The following is a 24,368-nucleotide window of genomic DNA, read 5'->3' as shown; positions in this document are numbered from 1 at the left end:
CCCAGGCACCCCGAAGGGATATTTTAAAAACCTAAATCAAATCATATCACCATCTTTGTTAAACTTACCAGGCAGTGCCATTTGCAGTCAAAACTCCTTCCCAAGGCTGACAAAGCCCTTACACGATCTGGCTGCTACCTGCCTTTCAACATCATCTCTTATGACTTTCCTCTTGTTCATGATGCTGGAATCCACTGGTCTTTATTCTGCCTTTCAAGCACCATGATTGTTCCTGCCCTGGGGACTTGGCCTTTGCTGTGTCCTCTGCCCCAAATGCTCATCCACCCCGTTATTCTCATCTTTGATTCCTTTCCTTTCACTTGGAAAGGGACAAAAAATAGACAAAGCGATGGTGTAGTATGGGATGCTTACATAGAATGGAAATTAGCTTCCCTCAGTGTCTCTATGGAAATCTTCCTTGACATTTCTATCTGAGAGATATCTCAGCATGGAAAGAGTATGTGTTGGAATTAGTGATCATGGTAGTGGTCATGGGAGGAGGTAAGCTATCGGTTGAAACTTGATAGAGGGTATTGTTTCAATAAACAGAATTGGGGTAAACTCCATGCAGGGAAGGGCAGTACCAACGTGGTCTCCAATGCTTAGTACAGTTTCAAGCAGAAAATGGATATTCAGTATAGAATTATTGAGTGAGTGGACCAATAAATGAACAAAAGAAATAGGAGAAAACACTAAACATATCTGACAAACAATCAGGTCTACTTGGCTGGCATGGCAATGTCTAGTGGCAAGCTGGGCTGAAAAAGCAGCATGCAACCAACTGAAGAGGACCTTAATAGAGACTATTGTGAAGTCTTGTATCCTTTTGGCATCTCCTGACTAATTCAGAGCCCTCCCTCCCTGCAGTCTAGCTGGTGAACTATCCCCAGAGGAATCTGCCAGAGAGACAAGGAGTACTAAGGGACTGAGGAACTGCCAGGAAGGAGACAGTTTGTGGCAGTGAGGCCCTCCTGGGGTGGGGGTGGGGGTCTTCAAAACGCACTTGAACTTGGTTCTGCCTGCAAGAGGATCTGTTGATGGTTCTCTGTTGGGCCGGTGGGAGGTGCTCATGGAAGGACACACATTTGGTCCTCTGGGTCCCTTATCTTCCCTGGTGGGCCTTGGGATGCCCACGGCCCAGCCCCACTCTCAGTCACGTCCTTTGTCAGGCCCCTGTGGCCCTCTGCTCAGCCATCTCATGCCTGACTGGTCAGGAATAATCTTTTTACCTCTTCTTGGCCAGCTGTCTTGGCCTTCATACCTCTTCTGAAATCTGAATCCCTCCACCAGGAAATTTCTCTGGGTGCCTGAGTGGCTCCGTATCCCTCTCCCTCTCCCCCACAGCTAGCCAGGCCTGGGGTCTTCTGAGGTTCCCTTCCCTGGCCCACCCTCAAGCCATCTCTCCTGTCCTGGATGGGGCGGGGTCTCACATTCCAGTCTGCCTTAGCCCTGGCCTGTTCCTGTGGACTTTGGGTTTCCTTATTGATCTAAACTTCTCCTGTCACGTGGTTTTCTTTATTTGTCCAGTGTCATGTGGTTTGAAATATCAATGGCTGTATTTTTCCCTCTTGACTATTGGGATTTTCCCCCCTGCAGCCCTCTACTGTTTAGACAGGACTTCCCCCCCCCCCCCCGCCCCAGACCAGAGGAATATGGATTTCACATAGATTGAACAAGCTATTTCTCTGCTCTAATTTCCATACTGGGTCAAAGTATCAAAAATAAAAAGTATAACCTTAAAATTTAGAGTTTCAAACTCAAAATGGATAAAGGACCTGAACGTGAGACAGGAAACTATCAACACCCTAGAGGAGAAAGCAGGACACAACCTCCTTGACCTCCACCACAGCAACTTCTTACTTGACACATCCCCAAAAGCAAGGGAATCAAGAGCAAAAATAAACTGTTGGGACCTCATCAAGATTAAAAGCTTCTGCACAGCAAACAACCCAGAAAATTAATAGGCAACCAACGGAATGGGAAAAGATAGTTGCAAATGACATATCACATAAAGGATTAATATCAAGAATCTATAAGGAACTCACCAAACTTCACTCCCGAAAAACAAACAACCCAGTGAAGAAATGGGCAGAAGATATGAACAGACACTTCTCCAAAGAGGACATCCAGATGGCCAACAGACACATGAAACGATGCTCAGCATCCCTCCTCATCAGGGAAATACAAATCAAAACCACACTGAGGTACCACCTCACGCCAGTCAGAGTGGCTAAAATGAGCAAATCAGAGAACTCTAGATGCTGGCGAGGATGTGGAGAAACGGGCACACTCCTACACTGTTGGTGGGAATGTAAACTGGTACAGCCCCTCTGGAAAACAGTGTGGAGGTTCCTCAGGAAACTAACAATAGAACTCCCCTATGACCCAGCAATAGCACTGCTAGGAATTTACCCAAGGGATACAGAAATGCTGATGCATAGGAGCACATGTACCCCAATGTTCATAGCAGCACTCTCCACAATAGCTAAAACATGGAAAGAGCCTAAGTGTCCATCAACAGATGAATGGATCAAGAAGATGTGGTTTATCTATACCATGGAATACTACATGGCAATGAGAAACAATGAAATCTGGCCATGTGTAGCAACATGGATGGACCTTGAGGGTGTTATGCTGAGCGAAATAAGTCAGGCAGAGAAGGACAAATATCATATGTGTGCACGTATAGGAGGATTAGGAGGAACTTAACAGAGGACCAAGGGGGAGAAGAAGGGTGGAAATGGTGGGGGAAAGGGAGAGAGGCAAACCATGAGAGACTCTTGAATGCTGACAAAAACTGAGGACTGATGGATGTGGGGGGAGGAGGGATGGGCATGGAGGAGGACACTTGTGGGGATGAGCACTGGGTGTTATGTGGAAACTAATTTGACAATAAACTATTTGTAAAAAAAAAAAATTTAGAGTTTCAAGAAAAATTAAAGAACACTGGGTGTTATATGTAAACCAACTTTACAATAAACTATTTAAAAAAACAAAACAAAACAAAACAAAAAAAGATATAGTACATTGACCACAAAAAAAATAAAATAAAAAAAGAAAGAAAGATAAAAGAGTCAGCTTAGAATTCTGAATGCTGGGGATGATTTGTGTTATGAGAGCTCAGTTCATCTCACTTGGAGAAATTCAGTGTGAGGGCTGAGGCTAGGAAGGGAAGGAAGTTCTCATCATACAGATGAGCTTATTGAAAAGTCCAAGCATGAGAGCTCTCCTCTGTCTTTTGGAGTTTAAACCTGTGGATGGTGGTGGGTAACTTGGTTTAAACACACACACACACACACACACACACACACACACACACACATGAGAATTTGGAGGGAGTCCAAGAACCTCAGATTCCTGGGAGTGTGTCCTGGAGAGAGGAAGCCTCTTAAATGGGCTATGCTGTGTAGCTCCAAGGTGAAATGGTGTGGGAATGGTCAAGCACTGGAATGGAGGGCACTGTTTCACAGGGAGAAGTGAGGTCTGGGGAAACTGAGGCACAGAGGAGGCTTGGGTTTGTATTAAAGAGGTTCTCGGACCTCACAACAGATGGGACATCCACCAGGTGGTCCATGCCATGCTACAGTGGACACGCCAGGTCATGAAGCCCAGAAATGCTGCTTTGAGTTGATGCCAAGAATTTCAGATGAATCGAAGGCTTAGGAGCATGTACTCATTATTTTTACACCATTGCAATTGATAAATCTCTTTCTACATTGTGTTTTAGGCAAGGTGATTCCTATTGATTTGATTCTATAGATTAGATAATGGGGTTTTGCAAGACAATTTAGCAGTGAGTCAGCTTGGTGGCTGGCACTCAAGTCTTCCGTCCCCTGACTCCTCACGCTGTTCCCTGGGCCCCACTGGTGATTCTCATGGTAATTTTCTGGAGCTCATCTTCTGGTGTCCCGAGGGAAGGGTGGCTGCTACGCCTGAGTCCCCTTGTGGCTGTCAGCCCTGGTTCCCTGCCTCTTGTCCTACAGCCCAATGAGGGGCTGGTCCAGGCTGCTGTGCATTATGTGACAGAAGAGTGTGCTCTTATTTCTCCAAGGGGAAAGTGCCAATGACACCCAGGATAGGTAACTGCCATTTCCACTGGGGAGAACATCTCCCCTCACCTCAGTCCCTACTGTATTGCCCCCCTGATTCCAGTCCAGATGGATGTCTCGTGGGTAGAAGTCAATGGCCCAGCACTTGATTGTATCTTCTCCTGGGGTCCTGTGGTTGGTGATGGACATAGATGGGGGATCTGTGGAGGGACAGAGTGTGGAGATGGCAGGTTTCCCCTAGATGGCTCCCTGTTCATGTCCCTTGCTTCCCACTCTCTGAGTGTTGATGATGAGCAGAACTCCAAGTTTTGTGTCTGCCTCCCCAGGGAAGCTTTATGAAGATCAGGGAAGGCCAAGGGTTCCCATGAGCTTCCGTGTTGGATCATGGAATGACAGTGGCCACCCTCTTGCTCCCCTGTCCCCCCACCATGCACTGACATCTGATGGCAAGAAAGTGAATGCCTCCATACATTTTTGTATTTTTTCCCAAACTTCTGAGTGGGCTTTGGGGCTCTCTCCTTCCGCAGGGTCAGCTCTAGGCCTTAGTTCTGCCCGTGGCTCTGCCCATCAGACCGTTCCTTGCTCTGTCCCATAGGACCCTCGTTCTCATCGCCTCCCCAACCAAAGTCTTAGCTTGTGCTGACCAGTCACATTGCAGGCAGGCATTTTAAACACCTGCCTCTAACCAGGAGGCATCAGCCTAGAGACACCACCACAGGATTTGCCTGAGATATTCCCTGGGCTCTCAGCCTGAGATCACCTTGGTCTTTCTTAGCTCAGCTCAGGGGGAGCAGGGCATAGGAAGTGGGGGTACCTTGTCGGTCCAGGAAGGTCTTGCCGTATTGCAGGTACCTCCGTAGCATTGCTGGGCACTCCTCTTCCAGATAGGCCTTGGCCCGCTGCACGTAGACATCTTCTGCCTCCCACTTCTGCTTGGTGATCAGAGCTGCTGGGTCCTGGGGGACCCAGACTGGGATTTCTTTGTTGAACTCGATGAAGTTCTGTCCATCGTAGGCATACTTCCAGAATGCTTCACTGCTTTTGTTATTCAGGAGCTCACAGCCAAACCTTCCTTGAAAAGTGTGAGACCCTGCACCCTCCCCAGGCCCCCAGGAAGTCAGTCAGCTTGGCGTCAACTCCGTCTTAATAACTTCTATTCCTACACAGTTGACAAAAACAGCAGGAAGAATGGTTTTGGGAATCTAAGCACACAGTCCCATTATCTTGACAAATGGGTTATAAGCCGGACATACAGCAGACAGAGAGACGGAAAGTTGCTTTGGTTTGGTGTTTTAGGCCTGTCTGAGCAGAGAAACATTCTTCCCAGCCAGGGAGTGTCAGGGAGCTACAGGCTAGGCACAGAGTGTCTAGTCCCTGTGCATCATCTCATTTAGTGAACTGTGAATGCACTGGGAGCTCTTTTTATAATTTTTTTATTAAAAAATTTTTAATGTTTTATTTATTTATTTAATTTTTAAACATGTTTTACTTATTTCTGAGAGAGAGAGAGAGAGACAGTGTGAGCAGGGGAGGGTCAAGAGAGAGGGAGACACAGAATCTGAAGCAGGCTTCAGGCTCTGAGCTGTCAGCACAGAGCCTGACACGGGGCTCAAACCCATGAACTGTGAGATCATGACCTGAGCTGAAATCGGATGCTTAACCGACTGAGCCACCCAGGCTCCCCTATTTATTTAGTTTTTAAAAATATTTATTTTTGAGAGAAAGAGAAAGAGAGTGGGAGAAGGGCAGAGAGAGAGGGAGACAGAGAATCTGAAGCAGCCTCCAGGCTCTGAGCTGTCAGCGCAAAGCCTGATGTGGGGCTTGAATTCATGAACCATGAGATCATGGCCTAAATTGAACTCAGATACTTAACCAACTGAGTCATCCAGGAGCCCCTATGTTTTTTTTTTTTTTTTTTTAAATGTTTTTTTTTTTCTAGGAGAGAGAGAGAGCGTGAGCAGGGGAGGGTCAGAGAGAGAGGGAGTCACAGACTGAAACAGGCTCCAGGCTCTGAGCTGGCAGTCAGCACAGAGCCCGACGCGGGGCTCGAACCCACGAACCTCGAGATCATGACCCAAGCGAAAGTCGGACGCTTAACCGACTAAGCCACCCAGGCGCCCCCAGGAGCCCCTATGTTTTACCTGTTTTTGAGAGACAGAGTTGGAGTGGGGAGGGGCAGAGAAAGCAAGACACAGAATTCGAAGCAGGCTCCAGTCTCCATGCTGTCAGCACAGAGCCCAACTCACAGTTCTAATTCATGAACCGTGAGACCATGACCTGAGCCGAAGTCGGATGCTTAACTGACTGAGCCACCCAGGTGCCCCATTGGGAGCTCTTAAGAACTTGATACAACCACACTGAAGTGCTGTCTCCAAATGAAATAGAATTTCATATTTGGAGTTTTATGCAGATTGCAAAATCCCCCCCTTTTCCCTCTCTCAGTTCTAAGCAGAACTGATGTCACCACTGGATTAAACGTGATATGATCACTGCTTCCCTCTTCTCCAGGATTTGATGTTTACATCATAAACCTCGGAGGCCCCTTCTCTTCCCAGGGAGCCACAAGTCTTGGAAATAGGCCTCCTTAGGGAAGGCGACACAACCTCTTCATTTTGGTGATAAAGGGAGGTGTTTATGCTAAAGTCGTTATTAGTGCCAAGGGCACAGTTTCTCATCTCAAGCTCCCTAACCTTAAGGGGCAGCTCTCTCTCCACCCCCACCTGGCTTGTGCACCAGCTTGGGCCTTTAACCTCTCTGTGTCTCTGTTTTCTCATCTTGGAGACAGCGATGGTGACAGTACTACTTTAGAGGGTTAGCGTGAGCATTACAAGTGATAACACCTGTGCCTAGTGCATAGCAAGTGCTCAATTAATGTTCGCTCCCATTATCTTTCTGCTACCCTGTGTCCATCTCTTTACCCACTTTCCTCATAATTACTCATGTCAACATTTTTATTCCAGCCAGTCAAATGTCTGTTGGTGTCCTTCCCAGACACCTGTGCATCAATCAGCCTGTCCTACTTCTGACATACTGACCAGGCTGTTTTCCCTACCCGGGCCTCCCATTCCTTATCCTTCAGATTTCTACAAAATGCTGGCCTCCTTTAGGAAATTTTCAGGTTCCGTGTAGCTTCTTAGGCATTTTTTGTACTCAGAAACCCATCTTTCGACACCCACCCTACAATGACTCAGCATGAACATTTTGCCAGCCTGTGACTGGCTGACTCGGAGGGTCCCCCGGGACCACATGCTGGGCTGGACACAAGAGCCAGTCCTGGTGCCCTGCTCTGCCCAGGCTCCTCATATCCTCATACTACAAGTCCAGATGAGCTCTCATGGAGAGGAGGGCCTTCAGGATTCCCTGTACCTCTAACAGCGTGTGGCTTTGAATTCAATCCTCACTAGCTCCTGGTATGGGCCAAGGTTAGTGTTAGGCACTTTCTCTCAATCATGCAATACATTTCATTTGAGCAGGTGTTACTGGCTATCCTGGGGGATGGGACTAGAGGGGTGACCAAGACAGACGATGTTCTAGCTTTTGTGGAATTTACATAGGTGAGTTTGAGGGAATCTCTTGGAGATTCAGACCAGGCGATTAAGAACATGGTCACTGTTAAATGGCTAGTGACTGGCTGGGCTGCCACATGAACCCAGGTCTGACCGACCCCAGGGTGAGCTCATTCTCCTCCCGACATCCCTGGGCAGGGGAGTCTGATGCCTTCTAAAGTGCCAGCCAGCAGCCCCAGATGGATTGGAGTGTGGAGCTGAGAGGTCACACATGCCTGGGTGAGAGCTGACTCTGACATTACTTTCTGTGGGAGCTGAGGCCTGGGAGTGAGGATGTGGACATGATGGGGCAGGTGGAAAGCAGATGTGTTGTGGGGTGGGGGTAGGGGGATGCAGAACATCTACGTATTTCTACTCTGCTTTCTGTTCCTCCCTTGGGATGGGCATTAGTTCCATCCTGCTGACCCCTTTCCACTCACATCTGCAGGGCTAAGACCCTTCATACCAGCAGTCCTTGGTCCACTGACCTTCTTTGTCCTTGTAATAGTCCATGATGTCCTGCAGGGTCTCCATGAAGATGCTCTCCCTGGCCTGCTGAAGTTCACTCTCCTTCTCCCAGTCCTCTATTCCTTGCATCTGGCTCCATGGGTCTAGGGGTACGGCCTTCCTGCTTTCACTGTCATAGTGAAAGAAGATCTGGTCATTGAGGTACGCAGTGGCCTGGAAGCTGGGGAAGCTGTCGGTGGGCCTGGATACCCCGGTGTAGAGGAAGCTCAGATAGTAAGACCCTGAAAAAGACGAGAAGACTTTGAAGTGCGGGGTCCATGCAGGCCCAGCATGGGGCAGCAGAGGATCAGGAAGGGGAACGTGGTCACTGGGCCTTGGCCTCCTCAACCTGCAGCCTTACCCCACTATCCCACTGGAGACTCTCTCGAGTGAAAGGGCCCTCTCAATTCTAGGGATGGTATTTCAGAGGCCATTCTGTAGTTTCACTACATTGTCTTGTCTTGATATGAAGCAAGATAATAGTTCTCAGCCTCTTTGTAGGTATATTGGGATCATGAGATTGAATTCTGTCAAAAGGGGATGTGAGTAGTAGTGATGTCTTTCTTCTGGTCTGAGGCCCTATGAACCGGTTTGTTCTTTCTGTCTTTCTCTTATTTAGGTGACAACTGTGGAGGTCTCAGGATAAAACAGGAGTCTTAAGATGCAGACGGCCTGGGGGCGCCTGGGTGGCTCAGTCAGTTAAGCGTCCAACTTCAGCTCAGGTGATGATCTCACGATTCGTGGGTTCAAGCCCCACATCGGGCTCTGTGCTGACAGCTAGCTCAGAGCCTGGAGCCTGTTTTGGATTCTGTGTCTACCTCTCTCTCTGACCCTCCCCTGCTCACACTGTCTCTCTCTCTCTCTCAGAAATAAATAAAAAACACTAAAAAATTTAAAAAATTAAAAAAAAAATGCAGATAGCCTGGATTCCTGAGTCACCCCAGGGAAGACCGGAAAGTTGCCTTATCTCTATTCACTTTACATGAGCAAGAAATAAACATGTGTTGGGTTAAGCCACTAACAACTTTGTTACTAGAGCATAACCTAGTCTAATACATATAGTTAGAATATGTAGGAAGAATTTACCAGAAGTTCTGTTTCTCTGGAGAACCCTGGCTAATACAGATTTTGGTGTAGGGTGTGATTAACATTTTCAAATAAAACCTATATTCTCATAGTTTGTAAATGTAACTAACTTTAAACATGCACACTTTGGCTTACATTTCTTTGCCTTGAGATTTTTGGCTGAGAAACAGCCTCATTTTCCTATTCTAGAGTTCACTTTGGTTCTTTCAAGGCTCCAGCTGGCTTCTTTTCCAGTCACTTGCCTTCAGGGCTAACGGTGGCACTGTTGGGGGAGGGGGCAGATTCCTTCTAGAACCTTCCAGTTAACCTGCCTTCATATCTGCCCCTTGGGGTTGCTCTCTCTTTCCCTGAGAGTCAGATTCCTCCAGCTGTTGGAAGAAAGAAAGGAATAAGAAGTTCTACCTGTGTGGCTCCTGCCCTGTCCTGGCTCTATGACCTTGGCCAGGTCACTTCAACTCTCTGGTCTTAGTTTTGTTCATTTGTAAACCAAGGAGTTATAGATTCTGAATTCTTTATGGCCTCATTTAGCATTGGTCCAGAGGCTCCCTCAGTGTGTCTAGAATATTCTGAGCTGAGTTAGCTGATAGCCTTGGACTCCTATTCGCACATTCTACTTGGGAATCCCAGCTGTAAGAGAGGTCCTTCTCCAGCCCATCTGTCCTGTTTATTACTTCCCCTCCATTTTTCTCCAGAGCCATCCTTGGTTCCTTACTCACCAGTGTGGGTCTCCTGAGGGACTGCAGAACCCAGAAGGAGCAACAGGGACAGCAGGGCAGACACCATTGTGCTCATTGTGCCTGACTGGAAAGTTCTGGACTGCCCTGGGTCTTGGAGCTCAGAGCAGACTACTTGGAGATAAAGCCAGGTGTATTAATGGGAATGGCTGGGCTTTGAGCCCAGCCCAGGAAAGGTGACTCTGCAGGCCAATGAGAGTGCAGGACAGGCTCCTCCCCTAACAGTGAGAGAGAAGGATGCACAAGCCACCCTGGGCAGAGTCTGCACTCGGTTGAGTTCAGAGATGGTGTGCAAACTGAGAGCTGAGACAGCTGATCTGCAGGCCAAAAACTCTGTGTATCCCCAAGGTGAAAGAATGCCAGTGGATGGGGGTATCAGGCAGCAAATGCCTGGGATGTGTGTCCCCTTTGTAGTCTCTCATGACCCACCCTAGGCTCACTGTGGCGGGAGAGGGGATTTGGGTGTTGTCAGACTACCTCTGGAATAGCTCTGTACCTGGCCAGAGCCTGGGCCCCGGGCAGATCCCAGCTAAGGTATGATTCTCTTTCTCTCTTACATATCCAGCACACCAGAGTTCTCTCTGGAGGACGTTCACATCCCTGACTCCCTCCCTATCTCTCTATCCCCAGAGGAATCTGCCAGAGAGACAAGGAGTACTAAGGGACTGAGGAACTGCCAGGAAGGAGACAGTTTGTGGCAGTGAGGCCCTCCTGGGGTGGGGGTGGGGGTCTTCAAAACGCACTTGAACTTGGTTCTGCCTGCAAGAGGATCTGTTGTTGGTTCTCTGTTGGGCCGGTGGGAGGTGCTCATGGAAGGACACACATTTGGTCCTCTGGGTCCCTTATCTTCCCTGGTGGGCCTAGGGATGCCCACGGCCCAGCCCCACTCTCAGTCATGTCCTTTGTCAGGCCCCTGTGGCCCTCTGCTCAGCCATCTCATGCCTGACTGGCCTTACCTCTTCTTGGCTAGCTGTCTTGGCCTTCATACCTCCTCTGAAATCTGAATCCCTCCACCAGGAAATTTCTCTGGGTGCCTGAATGACTCTGTATCCCTCTCCCTCTCCCCCACAGCTAGCCAGGCCTGGGGTCTTCTGAGGTTCCCTTCCCTGGCCCACCCTCAAGCCATCTCTCCTGTCCTTGATGGGGCGGGGTCTCACATTCCAGTCTGCCTTAGTTCTGGCCTGTTCCTGTGGACTTTGGGTTTCCTTATTGATCTAAACTTCTCCTGTCACGTGGTTTTCTTTATTTGTCCAGTGTCATGTGGTTTGAAATATCACTGGCTAAGTTATTTCCTTCTGAGTTATTTGAGTTTTCTTCCAAGACTAAATATCAAAGACAGTATTTTTGCATATTGCCTACCCAATTTGTTGTAAGAGAAAGTACTACTGAGCAAGAGATCTAAAGGAGCTGGCTCATCTAGGCCAGTTTCTCCTTAGGGAGCTCAGAACAAGGACAGAATCTGAACTTAGGCACCTTCCTTTAGTCTCATGAGTGGGCTGGCTGGGAATGTCTTTCCCTGTCCCCATTCTTGTCCTGAACTCCGAGCTTTTGAGAATACTTGTAGTGGCTAAAGCAGGATTCTGAGGAACATCATTCCATACTATTAAGCCCTTTTTCTATTCTGCGGGGTCTTCCACTTGCTATGTCCTCTCTTCTCAAGGTTCCTTGGTCCTTCTCATGCTCATTGCTGGTGAGTAGGACATAAGAAGCATGTTTGCTTAGTCCAGGTAGTAGGTGATCCCTCTGAGCAGACGGGATACTCTGCCTCCAGGTAGACCTTGGCCACTTCACTGGGATGTTCTCTGATTCCCATTTTTGACTGCTGTCCAGGGCTACAGGGTCTGAGGGAGCTCAAGCTGGGATTCCTTTGTTGAATTTGATATCTTTTTTTCTTTTTTTTACTCTAGAGCTTTCAACTGACATTCCCTGGAAGGTATGAGACCCTGAAGTTAACACCTCATGCACAGCCAGTTAGTCTGGCCATATATTTTTATTTTATTTTATTTTAATATTTTTATTTATTTCCAGGAGAGACAGAGACAGCGTGAGCAGGGGAGGGTCAGAGAGAGAGGGAGACACAGACTCTGAAATAGGCTCCAGACTCTGAGCTGGCAGTCAGCACAGAGCCCGACGCGGGGCTCGAACCCACGAACCGCGAGATCATGACCTAAGCGAAAGTCGGTCGCTTAACCAACTAAGCCACCCAGGTGCCCCTATTTTATTTTATTTTATTTTATTTTATTTTATTTTATCCTATAAAAGCAGTTGAGGATTGAGTCAAATTTTTGGTTTAAAATAAATTTCTTGGGGGTGCCTGGGTGGCTCAGTCAGGTAAGCGTCTGACTTCAGCTCAGGTCATGATCTCACCGTTCGTGGGTTCGGGCCCCGTGTCGGGCTCTGTGCTGACAGCCAGCTCAGAGCCTGGAACCTGTCTTCGGATTCTGTGACTCCCTCTCTCTCTGATCCTCCCCTGGTCATGCTGTCTCTATCTCTCTCTCAAAAATAAACATTTTTTTTAATTTTTTAATTTTTTTTTTATTTATTTCTAGGAGAGAGAGAGAGAGAGAGGCAGCGTGAGCAGGGGAGGGTCAGAGAGAGAAGGAGTCACAGACTGAAACAGGCTCCAGGCTCTGAGCTGGCAGTCAGCGCAGAGCCTGACGCGGGGCCCGAACCCAAGAACCGCGAGATCATGACCTAAGCGAAAGTCGGACGCTTAACCGACTAAGCCACCCAGGCGCCCCTAAATAAAACATTTTATTTTTTAATTTTTTTATTTTATTTATTTTTTTTTATAATTTTAAATGTTTTTTTTTTTTTTTTAATTTCTAGGAGAGAGATAGCGTGAGCAGGGGAGGGTCAGAGAGAGAGGGAGTCACAGACTGAAACAGGCTCCAGGCTCCGAGCTGGCAGTCAGCTCAGAGCCTGACGCGGGGCTCGAACCCACAAACCGCGAGATCATGACCTAAGCGAAAGTCGGAAAGTCGGACGCTTAACCGACTAAGCCACCCAGGCGCCCCCTAAATAAAACATTTTAAAAAATAAAATAAATTTCTTGGGTTGCCTGGCTGGCTCAGCCTGTGGAGTGCTCAACTCTTGGGCTTGGGGTTGTTAAGTTTGAGCCCCACGTTGGGTACAGAGATTACTTAGAATTGAAATTTCCACATTGTTACTTCCAATTACATGGTCTTTCTGCAGTTCCTCTGTTTTCTGTCAACCATTTCCCAGTGAAAGTTCTTTACTTAAGACAATAAGTATTTTTTCAATGCCTGGTTTATGCAATGCAAAATGATTTCCAAAATATTTTTCCTTTATTTTTCATTCAACGATTTTCATATCTTTTTAGCTAGTTATTTTGGAGATGTTTACCTTCATAACTCTGAATAAAATGCTTTCTTTATATTTCAGTGTTAGGCATTTTATATATATATGTAAATATATATATAAATATATATAAATAAATATATATATTTACATACATACATACATATCCTAGATATCCTGGAAGAGATGATTTACTTTCTTTCCTTTGCCAGCCTCCACCACACATACCCACTTCCTATCATCTATCTCCCTAATATAAATATTATATATGGGAACTTAGGTTAGATCTATATTCATTGTTTTCATTATTTTGACTATGTAATAGTCTCTGCTATGCAATCAACTATAATTATTTTACTCTTCCACACAAACCTTTGTTTTCAATGGAGACGTTAAGTCATTACCTTTCTATGTTCTTATTCAACTGCAAACTCCTCACCAATCATATTAATCTCATTGCAACACACACACACAGAGTCACCAAAGATCAGTGTGTCAGTATCTTTGGGATGCAATCCTGCCTTACCAGTAGGAGCAATCATCTTGTGAGTTGCAGAGCTCATGGGAACAACTGGTCAACCCAGCACCGCGGTGGGGGGGGGGGGGGGGGGGGCGGGGGTATCTGCTGGGGAGGGCAATCTGCCATGGGCCTTGAGCTTGAGCTTCTTGCATGTTCTTACTGGGCATGTCAAGAATGCCAAGCCCTATGTGGGGCGCCTGGGTGGCTTAGTCGGTTGAGCGTCCGACTTTCGCTTAGGTCATGATCTCACGGTTCGTGGGTTCAAGCCCCGCGTCGGGCTCTGTGCTGACTGCCAGCTCAGAGCCTGGAGCCTGTTTCAGTCTGTGACTCCCTCTCTCTCTGACCCTCCCCTGTTCACGCTGTCTCTCTCTCTCTCTCCTAGAAATAAATTAAAAAAAAAAAAAAAAAAAAACTTTAAAAAAAAAAAAAAAAAAAGAATGCCAAGCCCTATGTGATCATTACCTGGCCGTTTCTCAGGGTAGTGTTTGCAGTGAACAACTTAAGAGATGCCCTTTGAAAAAAGATCAGGCTCATCACAGCTCATGAGAAAAGCATGCATTTCCTAAGTTCAGTGTTCCTTGACTGTACCTACACAAGCTTACTCCTTATATTGTATCCATTTGGGTCTTTCAGAGATACTGTCTGGGATTCAGGGGCCCAAGGTAACCCTGGCCAACATGACATTCATATTGCTTGATGTGCCATGACCAACAGTCCTTTGTCTATGTCCCAAGGTCCTCCTGTCTCCTGCCAGCATCCATGAAACAGGTTAATTTATGGGCTTGCTAGTAGGGCTAAATTCCAGACTCTGACAAGCACCTGCGTCAGGGGATAGTCCCACACCTCTCCTGTCTGGATTTGGATCCCCACTGGCAGAGGGGATTTTGTGTGCTAAGGTGATCAACCCACCTGTGTGCTCTACTCTTGGCAGAGGGGGGTTGAGCAGGGAAGGCTCCTTTTGTGTAAATATGCTGGTGCAATTTTGGGAAAGTCTACCACTGCAGGGCAAACAGGATGGTCCAGCCCTCACTCCTGGCCTCCTGGAACTGCAGTGGACCTGTAAACCTAATATACTCACATCAGTAAGGTCCAAGCCAGACATTTCCACTTGGGTTGGTGTTTCTTGAGTCTTAAAGGTAATCTCCCATTTGCCACAAGAGGGAGCTTATCAGCGGGCTGAGAGACAAAAATCAGATCTGAGGATGCTCCCGAGTCCGTTAACAGAATTTATTTCTTTGGAAATCTTGTGACTATTGAGGGCATCAGACACAACAACATTTGTAGGTATTCCAGAACCAAATGAAAATTATTTTTAGTCTTTAGATTATTTGCAATTTTTCTTTCCATTCAACTTAAGAGTTCAACTGTTCAGTTTTATGGTTGTGCAGTGATTACGTCTGCTCCTTTATTCTTTTACTATCCTCATCTCAAATTCCTGATGTCCCTGTCTCCCCCATCCATTTTCAAAATGCTCCTTTGTTTTATCCTCTGAGCAGTCAGTCTCTGGGATCAATATAATCCCTACCTGGGTCTTCCCCCTCCCTCCCTCTGATTATTCAAAACGGTAACCCCTAGGGGCGCCTGGGTGGCTCAGTGGGTTAAGCTCCCGACTTCAGCTCAGGTCATGATCTTGCGGTTTGTGAGTTCAAGCCCTGCGTTGGCTCTGTGCTGACAGCCCAGAGCCTGGAGACTGCTTCAGATTCTGTGTCTCCCTCTCTCTCTGCCCGTCTCCTGCTCATGCTCTGTCTCTCTCTGTCTCAAAAATAAATAAACATTAAAAAAAACAACAACAACAGTAACCCCTAATACGGTGAGAGTTTTAGTTAGTGATCCAGGTTTTACAGACAGCATGTGTGGGTTTGATCCCCAGTACCACCATCACCTGCTACATTTGCGACCTTGAGAAAATTGCTTAATTCCTCTATGCTTCAATTTCCTCATCACTAAGATGGATATTAATAGCAATAGCTTTATCTCTGATGTGGTTTTTTTTGGTGAGAATCAAATAAGATTGAAGGTACTTGGTACATAGCACTTGCTCAGTAAATGCCATCTATTATAATTACCTTGTGTCCCCCTCTTCTGTCTTTATCATCCATTATTCACGGCTTCTGACCACAACTTTTCTGTTCCAGGTAATGTCCTTCCTAGTCCTCTGCTCCCAAATCACTCCTGCTTATGATTCAGGCTCTTTTCCTGATTCATCCTCCTGGAGAGTCCAGATTCTCTGCAGATTTTTGGGCATTTGGTCTCTACTCCCACTCTTTGTCTCTAATTCTGTGCTTGGTACCAATAATTTACCGAGCCTGAGGAACTGGCCTCTTGCTCTGCATCTTGCAGTCTGTATGACCCATAGAAATTATTTTTCTGGGTCTGTTTCCTCTTATGTAAAATGGCCTGGAGGATCTTTAGTGTTCCATGTGGTTGTAACAGTCAATGGAAAGGAAAACAGTCAATGAAATGGAAACAGTAAAAACCCCAAATGGACTATTAACTATGGACCTTATTTAATGAGAAACTTCTAAATGCTGAGCAACATCCTTGGCAATGGAGGAACAGGGCAGATCAAAAGACACTATCCCTTGTCCTCATGTAGCTTACATAGGCTAGTTTTTAAAAATGGAATTCTAACAATAACCATGAGAGGGGTTGTTGATACAAAGCAGCCCAGATGATTAAGTCACTTGATAAAGCCACTATGAAATATCTAATGACTAGCAGAGCCACCATGTGAACCTTGGTGAGAATGACCCCAAAGTTGGCTCATGTCTACCCAACAACCCTGGGCAGGGGTGAGTCTGAGGCTTTCTAAAGTGGAATCAGCTTCAAATGGGTAGGGGTGTAGTCAGATGTGCCTGGATAAGAGTTGGCTCTGACACCACTTCTTATGTGAGAGCTAAGGCTTGGGGGTGAGGATGGAGAGGAAGTGGGGAAGGAGGAAAGTAGGTGAGTTGTGTCTGTGTATTTCTACTATGTCTTTTGTTGATATTTGGGGCTCTGATATTTCCTTCCTGCTAACTTCCCTCTTCATGCCTACTGGGGATTTCCTCTTTTTTTTTTTTTTTAATAGTTTATTGTCAAGTTGGTTTCCATATAACACCCAGTGTTCATCCCCACAAGTGCCCTCCTCCATGCCCATGACCTCCCTTCCCTTCCCCCCAACTCCCATCAGCCCTCAGTTTGTTCTCGGCATTCAAGAGTCTCTCATGGTTTGCCTCCCTCCCTCTCCCCAACTATTTTTCCCCTTCTTCTCCCCCATGGTCCTCCGTTAAGTTCCTCCTAGTCCTCCTATACGTGTAAACATATGGTAGCTGTCCTTCTCTGCCTGACTTATTTCACTCAGCATAACACCCTCAAGGTCCATCCATATTGCTACACATGGCCAGATTTCATTCTTTCTCATTGCCATGGAGTATTCCATTGTATAGATAAACTGCATCTTCTTGATCCATTCGTCAGTTGATGGACACTTAGGCTCTTTCCATGATTTGGCTACTGTTGAGAGTGCTGCTATGAACATTGGGGTACATGTCTCCCTATGCATCAGCACTCCTATATCACTAGGGATTTCCTCTTGAGTTTGTGAAAACAGCATAGCATTCAATCTTCTGGCCTTGGAATAGTCTGTGATGTCTTTCAAAGATGTCCTTTCTGGTCTTCTGAACTTGGCCTTCCTCTTGTTCTCCATCCCTACCACTTGGTACTAGAGTCCCAGGGGCTTTCTGCTTTTATAATCACGGAGAAAGAAGGCCTGATTGTTGGCGCAGGCAGTGACCTAAAACCTGGGGAAGACATCACTAGGCCTGGAAAGTCACAGACGAAGGAGCTACTAAGGTGGAGAGGATTTTGAGTTATGGGTCAACTGTGAGTCCCACTGTGAGGTAGCAGAAGGTCAAGAAGGAAAAAACTTGGTCATTGGGATCAACAGTTGACCATAGCCTCTGGTCTCCAGGCTTTCCTTTCTGTCTGTCTCTCAGCATTGCATTCTTGCATGGGCAAGAGCTTGCCTTTATGTACTACAAAGTTCAGGGAGGAGAATTTTCTAGAAATTCTAGAAATGAGCCAGATGGGAACAGATGGAATAAAACCAGGATGCTGCCTCTATATCAACAATTCTTTCAGTTTTCCTTGTTGCTAAGTTGAGTTCTTGCCATAATGGTGAGAAATATATTTGTTGACTATTTGTAAATGTTACAGATTTTAAACCTGCACAATCTTAAGAAATTATTAGTTTATATTTTTGTTTCCTGCAGATTTTCATTGTGATGATGGGCCCAGGACTAGCTTAGTTCTCTTCTTTCCAGGTCTCTTAGGTGCAGTGCTGCCATATTCAATTTTCTGGGGCAGATGTTTTCCTTCTTGTTCTGATACTTTCTTTCTGCTGACCCCTCCTCAACCTTTGTTCCTGGTGACCTCTCACTCTCCTCAAAACCAGACAGATACATCCAACTGTGGAAACGAAGGAGGGAGGAAGAGAAGAAAGGTTTCTCCTCCATAGCAGTGAGTACAGAGATGCTAGGCCTCTACAATTCTTTCTACTCCCTACCCTTGGATCTCTGCACCCTGCTGCTCCAGGTCTTGGCACATGTCATCAACATATGGCTATGGGAGGAGGCTGGTCTCAGTTGGTGGGAAGAGGAGAGACAAAGAACACATTGTTTGGTGGAATAAAGAAGTGGGAGGAGAGCTCTCTTGACCCTCAGGGGCTTCTTTCCTGGCACCAATGCTCAGAAACTTATTGTGAAAGAGAAGTTTGTCTTGGTGCTTTAGGGTCTTGTCAGAAGTTTAGAAATAACTAGGCAAAAAACCCCTTTCCCTACCCCCGGCACCAAACTTAGCCTCCTCCCTTGATACCCACACTGACCCGAGCACTGGGGACACTTATAAATGGAGCCATTGAAGAATCTGGAGAAATTCATGCAACTTTGAAAAGTGTCCCTATTCCCTGGGCTCTGTGCACCTCCCCACTTTCCACTCCCACTTCAGACATTTAGACAAGGACTTTGGTCACTCTGGCAGACCATCTGCATAACCCTGAATGTGGGGTCACAGCTCTTGGTTTCCAAGGAGATGATTGCAAGTCATATGCAAAGATGTGCAAAAGGACCTGACTCAGTGGCTCCTCCTTGAGAAGTAGTTTGGCAGAGGTCTAAGAGTCTGATCCTAAAGCCACCCTTAGTTCCCATCCTGCCTCTTCCAGAGTAGAAATAAATAAAACAAAGAACAGAAACACAATAGAAAGGATCAATGAAATTAAGAGCCTTAAAAAAAAAAAAAAAGATAAAATTAACAAACCTTTAGCTAGGCTTACTAAGAAAGAGAGAGAACTCAAATAAAATTACAAATGAAAGTGGGGATACTACAACTAATACCACTAAAATAAAAGGAGTATATATGACTAGAATAAACAATTATATATCAACAAATTGGACAGCCTAGAAGAAATGGATAAATTTGTAGAAACAGAAAACCTACCAAGTATGAATCATGAATAGAAAATCTGAACAGACTAATGATAAGTAAGGAGATTAAATCAGTGATCAGAAACCCCACCTCCAACAATAAAAAGCCAAGGATTGGGCACCTGGGTGGTTTATTCAGATGAGTGTCTGACTTCAGCTCAGGTCATGATCATGGTTTGTGAGTTCGAGCCCTGCACTAAACCCTGTGCTGACAGCTTAGAGCCTGGAGCCTGCTTTGGATTCTGTGTGTGTCTCTCTGTCCCTCCTCTGCTCATACTCTCTGTCTCTCTCTCAAAATAAATAAATAAACATTAAAAAAAAAAAAGTCCAGGACCAGATGGCCTCATGGTGAATTCTACCAAAAATTTAAAAAATTAATGTCAGTCCTTCTCAAACTCTTCCAGAAAATAGAAAAGGAGGAAATACTTTCAAACTCATTTTACAAGGTCAGCATTACCTGGATACCAAAACCAGGTAAAGATATTACAAGAAAAAACTAGAGACCAATATCCCTGATGAAGACAGATGCAAAAATTCTCAACAAAATACTAGCAAACTGAATTCAACAGCAAATTAAAAGGATTACACACCAAGACCAAGTGGGATTTATCCCTGGGATGCAAGGTTGGTGTACCATATGCAAATCAATAAATGTGATACAACCACACTAATAGAATGAAAGACAAAAATCATACTATCATTTCAATAGATACAGAAAAAAAACATTTGGCAAAATTCAATGTCTTTTCATGATAACAACTCTCAACAAATTGGGTAGAGAAAGAACACATCTCAACATAATAAAGGCCATATATGATAAACCCATAGCTAACATCATACTCATCAGTGATAGGGTTGAGTGCTTTTCCCCTAATACTGGGAACAAAAAAAAAGATGTCATCTCACTACTCCTATTCAACACAGTAGTGGAAATCCTAGTCAGAGCCACTAGGCAAGAAAAAGAAATAAAAGGCATCCAAACTGGAAAGGCAGAAGTAAAACTGTTTCTGTTTGCTGCTGACATAATCTTATATATAGAAAATCCTAAAGACTCCAACAAAAAACTGTTAAAATTAATCAATGAATTCAGTAAAGTTGCAGGATACGAAATCAACAGACAAAAATCAGTGTGTTTCCATATAGTAACAATGAGCAAGATGAGAAAGAAAGAAACAATTCCATTTACAATAACACAAAAAACAACAAGGTACTTATGAATAACTTTAACCAAAGAAGTGAAAGAGCTATATATCAAAAACTATAAGACTTTGATAAATGAGACTGAAGACACAAATAATTGGAAATATACCCCATGTTCATGGATTGGAAGAGTTAATATCATTAAAAATGTCCATACTACTCAAATCTGTTTATACAGTCAATACAATCCCTATCAAAATTCTAATGGCATTTTTCATAGAAATAGAAAAAAACAAAGCTATAATCTGTATGGAGCCACAATTGACCCCAGATAGCCAAAGCAATCTTATGAAAGAACAATATTTGAGGTTTCCCATTTCCTGATTTCAAGCTATATTACAAGGATATAGTAATCAAGAGTATAGTACTGACATTAAAAACAAACACACTGACCAATGGAACAGAATCAAGAGCCCAGACATAAACCCATGCATCTATGGCCAACTAATATTTGACAAGCTAGTCAAGCATACTCAATGAGGAAAGGACAGTCTCTTTAATAAATGGGGTTGGAAAAACTGAATATTCACTTGCAAAAGAATGAGACTGGACCCTTACCTTAATACATCACTTACAAAAATTAATTGAAAATGAATTAAGGACTTAAACATAAGACCTGAAACTATAGAACTCCCAGGAGAGAACATAGAACATCATCTTCTTGATGTTTATCTTGGCAATGACTTTTTGGATGTGACACCAAAAGCACAAGGAACAAAAATAAAATAAATGAGTGAGACTACATCAAATTTAAAAGTTTCTGCACAGCGAAAGAAACAATCAACAAAATGAAAAGGTAGCTTATGGAATGGGAAGAAATATTTGCAAACCCTATTCTGATAACGGGTTAATATCCAAAGTATACAAAGAACTCATATAACTTAGAGCAAAAACACCCCCCAAACAATCCAATTTAATAATGTGAGGGGAGGGGGTGCCTGCCTGACTCAATTGGAAAAGCATGCAACTCTTGATCTCTAGTTTGTGAGTTCAAGCCCCATGTTGGGTGCAGAGATTACTAAAAAAACAAATACTCAGAGGACTTGAATAGACTTTTTTCTTCTCAGAGAAGATATTCAAATTGCCACAAAATATATCAAAAGGTGCTCTGGGAGCCTGAGTGGCTCGGTTGGTTCAACGTCTGACTCTTGATTTCAGCTCAGGTGATGATTTCACAGTTTGTAAGTTCAAGCCCCGCGATGGGCTCTGGGCTGGTAGTGTGGAGCCTGCTTGGGATTCTCTCTCCCTTTTTCTCTGCCCCTTTCCTGCTCATGATCTCTTTCTCTCTCTCTCTCAAAAATAAATAAGTAAACATTTTTAAAAGAGGTGTTCAACATTACTATTCATCAGGGAAATGCAAATAAAAACCACAGTGAGATATCATTTCACACCTGTCAGAATGGCTATTATGAAAAAGATGAGATAATAAATGTTAGTTTGGATGTGGAGAAAAGAGAACCCTGGTGCACTACTGGTGGGAATTTAAACTGGTACAGCCACTATGGAAAAAAGTATGGCAGTTTCTCAAAAAAAAATTAAAAATAGAAGGACACTATTATCTTGCAATTCCACATCTGGGTATATATCCAAAGAAAATGAAATCAGGATCTCAGAGTGATAACTGCACTCCCATGTTCACTGCAGCATTATTTACAAGAGCCACGGTGTGGAAACAACTCAACTGTCCATATTAATGAATTAATAAAGAAGTGATACAGAGAAACAGACAGACAGACAGACACAGACACAGACACACAGACACACAGACACAGACACACACAGACACACACACACACCCACACACACACACACACCCCACAACGGAATATTATTCAACTATAAAATGGAAGGAAACCCTTGAAACCCACGTTATTTGGGTTTAAATTGTGTAAATCCCCTCATATGTGGCTTTTTTTTCAATAAATATATTGGAAAAATGTTTGGAGATTTGTAACACTTTGAAAAAAGTCACAGATAAACCATGTAGCCTAGAAATATTAAAAAAATTAAATAAGAAGATTATGTCATGAATGCATAAAATAAACTTTAAAAAGTTTATTAGATATGAATAGATATGAATCTACTTTATCATTTACTACCATAAAATACACAAATTTATTTTATCTTTTATTTCATTATTATTTTTTAAAAAATTTTATTTTAATATTTTAAAAGAAATCTCCATGCCCAATGTGGGGCTTGAACTCATGACCCTGAGATTGAGTCCCATGCTCTACAGACTGAGCCAGCCAGGTGCCCCTATTTTATTATTTTTAAATATTTTATTTTTAAGTAATCTCTATACCCAACATGGGGCTCGAACTCACAACCCCAAGATCAAGAGTCACGTGCTTTACTGACTGAATCAGCAAGGTGCCCCCACAAATTTTATTTTAAAAAGTTAAAATTTGTCAAAACGTATGCACACACTTGCAGACTGTAAATGGCATTATTTGCCATTGAGAGAAATGTAAATAAATGTAAGGTGCAGTATTAAATCCTAACTGCATAAAATTAACTGTAGTACATATTGTTCTGTAGTAATTTAATAGCCACTTCCTGTTGCTACTGCAGTGAGCTCAAGTGTGAGGGCCTGCTTAAAACTTGGGATGCTAATCATCTCCCAGTGGGCAGTTCATCTCTCCAGGACATTGTATATTGCAATAAAAAAATGACCTCTTGCAGTTCTAGTAGTAGTTAAGCTTTTGGAGAGTCAAAAGTTATACATGGATTTTTGACTGCACAGGGGTCAGTGTCTCTAATCACTGTGTTGTTCAAGGGTCAAATGTGTGTAGCACAGGCCAAATGGACCCTCCTCCCCACAAACACACACCAGGCCAAGATACTAAGTAGAAAACAATATTGGGGTGCCTGGGTGGCTCAGAAGGTTAAGCGTCTGACTCTTGATTTAGGCTCAGGTAATTTTATCTGACAGTTTGTGAATTTGAGCTCCACATCAGGCTCTGTTCAGACAGTGTGGACCCTGCTTGGGATATCTGTCTCCCTCTCTCTATGACCCTTCCCTGCTTGTGCTCTCTTTTTCTCTCTCACAAAAATAGATAACCATTTAAAAAGAAAAGGAAAACAATATTGCATCCTAGGAGAAATGGCAGAAATCAGTGGCATTTAGGAATTAAGGAATGCATGAATGTGGCCTCCATCAAATTCCCATTGAATTCACTACACTGGGCCCTAGATAATGGATGACAAAATGGATAATGGCAGATGATGGTGCACCACTAAAGTATTAACCAAGTAGGAGTCCCATAACATAGCTTCTGTTATATGGTAAATAGCTATTTAATCTGATTAGTGTCCATACTGATTCAATGTTAGGAAACTGTGTAAACTACTTATCACAATGAACACTGAGTAATGTATAGACTTGTCAAATCACTCTATTGTGCAATTGAAACTAATATTAACACTGTTATTATTGGTGGAATAATAATTATATATTATTAATTATTGGAATTAAAATTATATATTATATATACTACATATATGATGTATAAAATCATTATTATTGATTTGTATTTCAAAAAGTTTAAATTTTGACATAAACTCTCATATCTCTCTGGCTATTTCACAAATATGTTTTTCTTTTATTTGGAGCTTCAAAATTAGTTTGTTCATCTGTGGTATGATATCAGTGGGGAAACATGAATCACATTGCCATTATTTTGGCCTTTGATTACTGGATATTTTGGCAAGCTTTTTTTTGTTTCAAGAAAACCTTACATTAGCATTATCAATATAGTAAATCTTTGCAAAACTCTTCCATGGCTCAACCAATAAGCATTAGCAAAGAGCACAAATCATTAAATTCTTTTCCTCTCTTTAGTATAGCTGTTCCACAAACCAGTGATTACTTATAGTATTTGCACATTATACTCCATGAATTTATCAACTGTATTCATGATGGTTTTTTTAGAGTCTGCTTC

General features: G+C 44.0%; 1 protein-coding gene across 1 annotated transcript; it reads right to left on the bottom strand.

Moving 5' to 3' along the window:
* Positions 1-3,659: 3,659 nt before the first annotated feature.
* Positions 3,660-10,021, bottom strand: AZGP1 (alpha-2-glycoprotein 1, zinc-binding). Its single transcript, XM_039223714.1, has 4 exons — positions 9,904-10,021; positions 8,083-8,343; positions 4,864-5,139; positions 3,660-4,249 (listed from the first exon to the last, which is right to left on the bottom strand). The coding sequence occupies exons 1-4, from the start codon at positions 9,977-9,979 to the stop codon at positions 3,978-3,980; spliced, it is 885 nt and encodes a 294-aa protein (XP_039079645.1). The 5' UTR covers positions 9,980-10,021; the 3' UTR covers positions 3,660-3,977.
* Positions 10,022-24,368: the final 14,347 nt, after the last annotated feature.

This window comes from Hyaena hyaena, unplaced genomic scaffold, assembly GCF_003009895.1.
Source record: "Hyaena hyaena isolate Hyena2069 unplaced genomic scaffold, ASM300989v1 scaffold_1438, whole genome shotgun sequence".
NCBI classification, from domain to species: Eukaryota; Metazoa; Chordata; class Mammalia; order Carnivora; family Hyaenidae; genus Hyaena; species Hyaena hyaena.
The sequence above is the reverse complement of the archived record's forward strand: the minus strand, read 5'-3'. Positions and strand labels throughout refer to the sequence as shown.

Bases quoted from the DNA above. Each gene is read 5' to 3' on its own strand.
- AZGP1 (XM_039223714.1), bottom strand. From the start codon at position 9,979: ATGAGCACAATGGTGTCTGCCCTGCTGTCCCTGTTGCTCCTTCTGGGT. The intron at 5,140-8,082 runs GTCAGTGGACCA...GGGAGGGTGCAG, and splicing joins CTATTACAAGGACAAAGAAG to GGTCTCACACTTTTCAAGGA. The intron at 4,250-4,863 runs GTACCCCCACTT...GTCCCTCCACAG, and splicing joins GACCTTCCTGGACCGACAAG to ATCCCCCATCTATGTCCATC.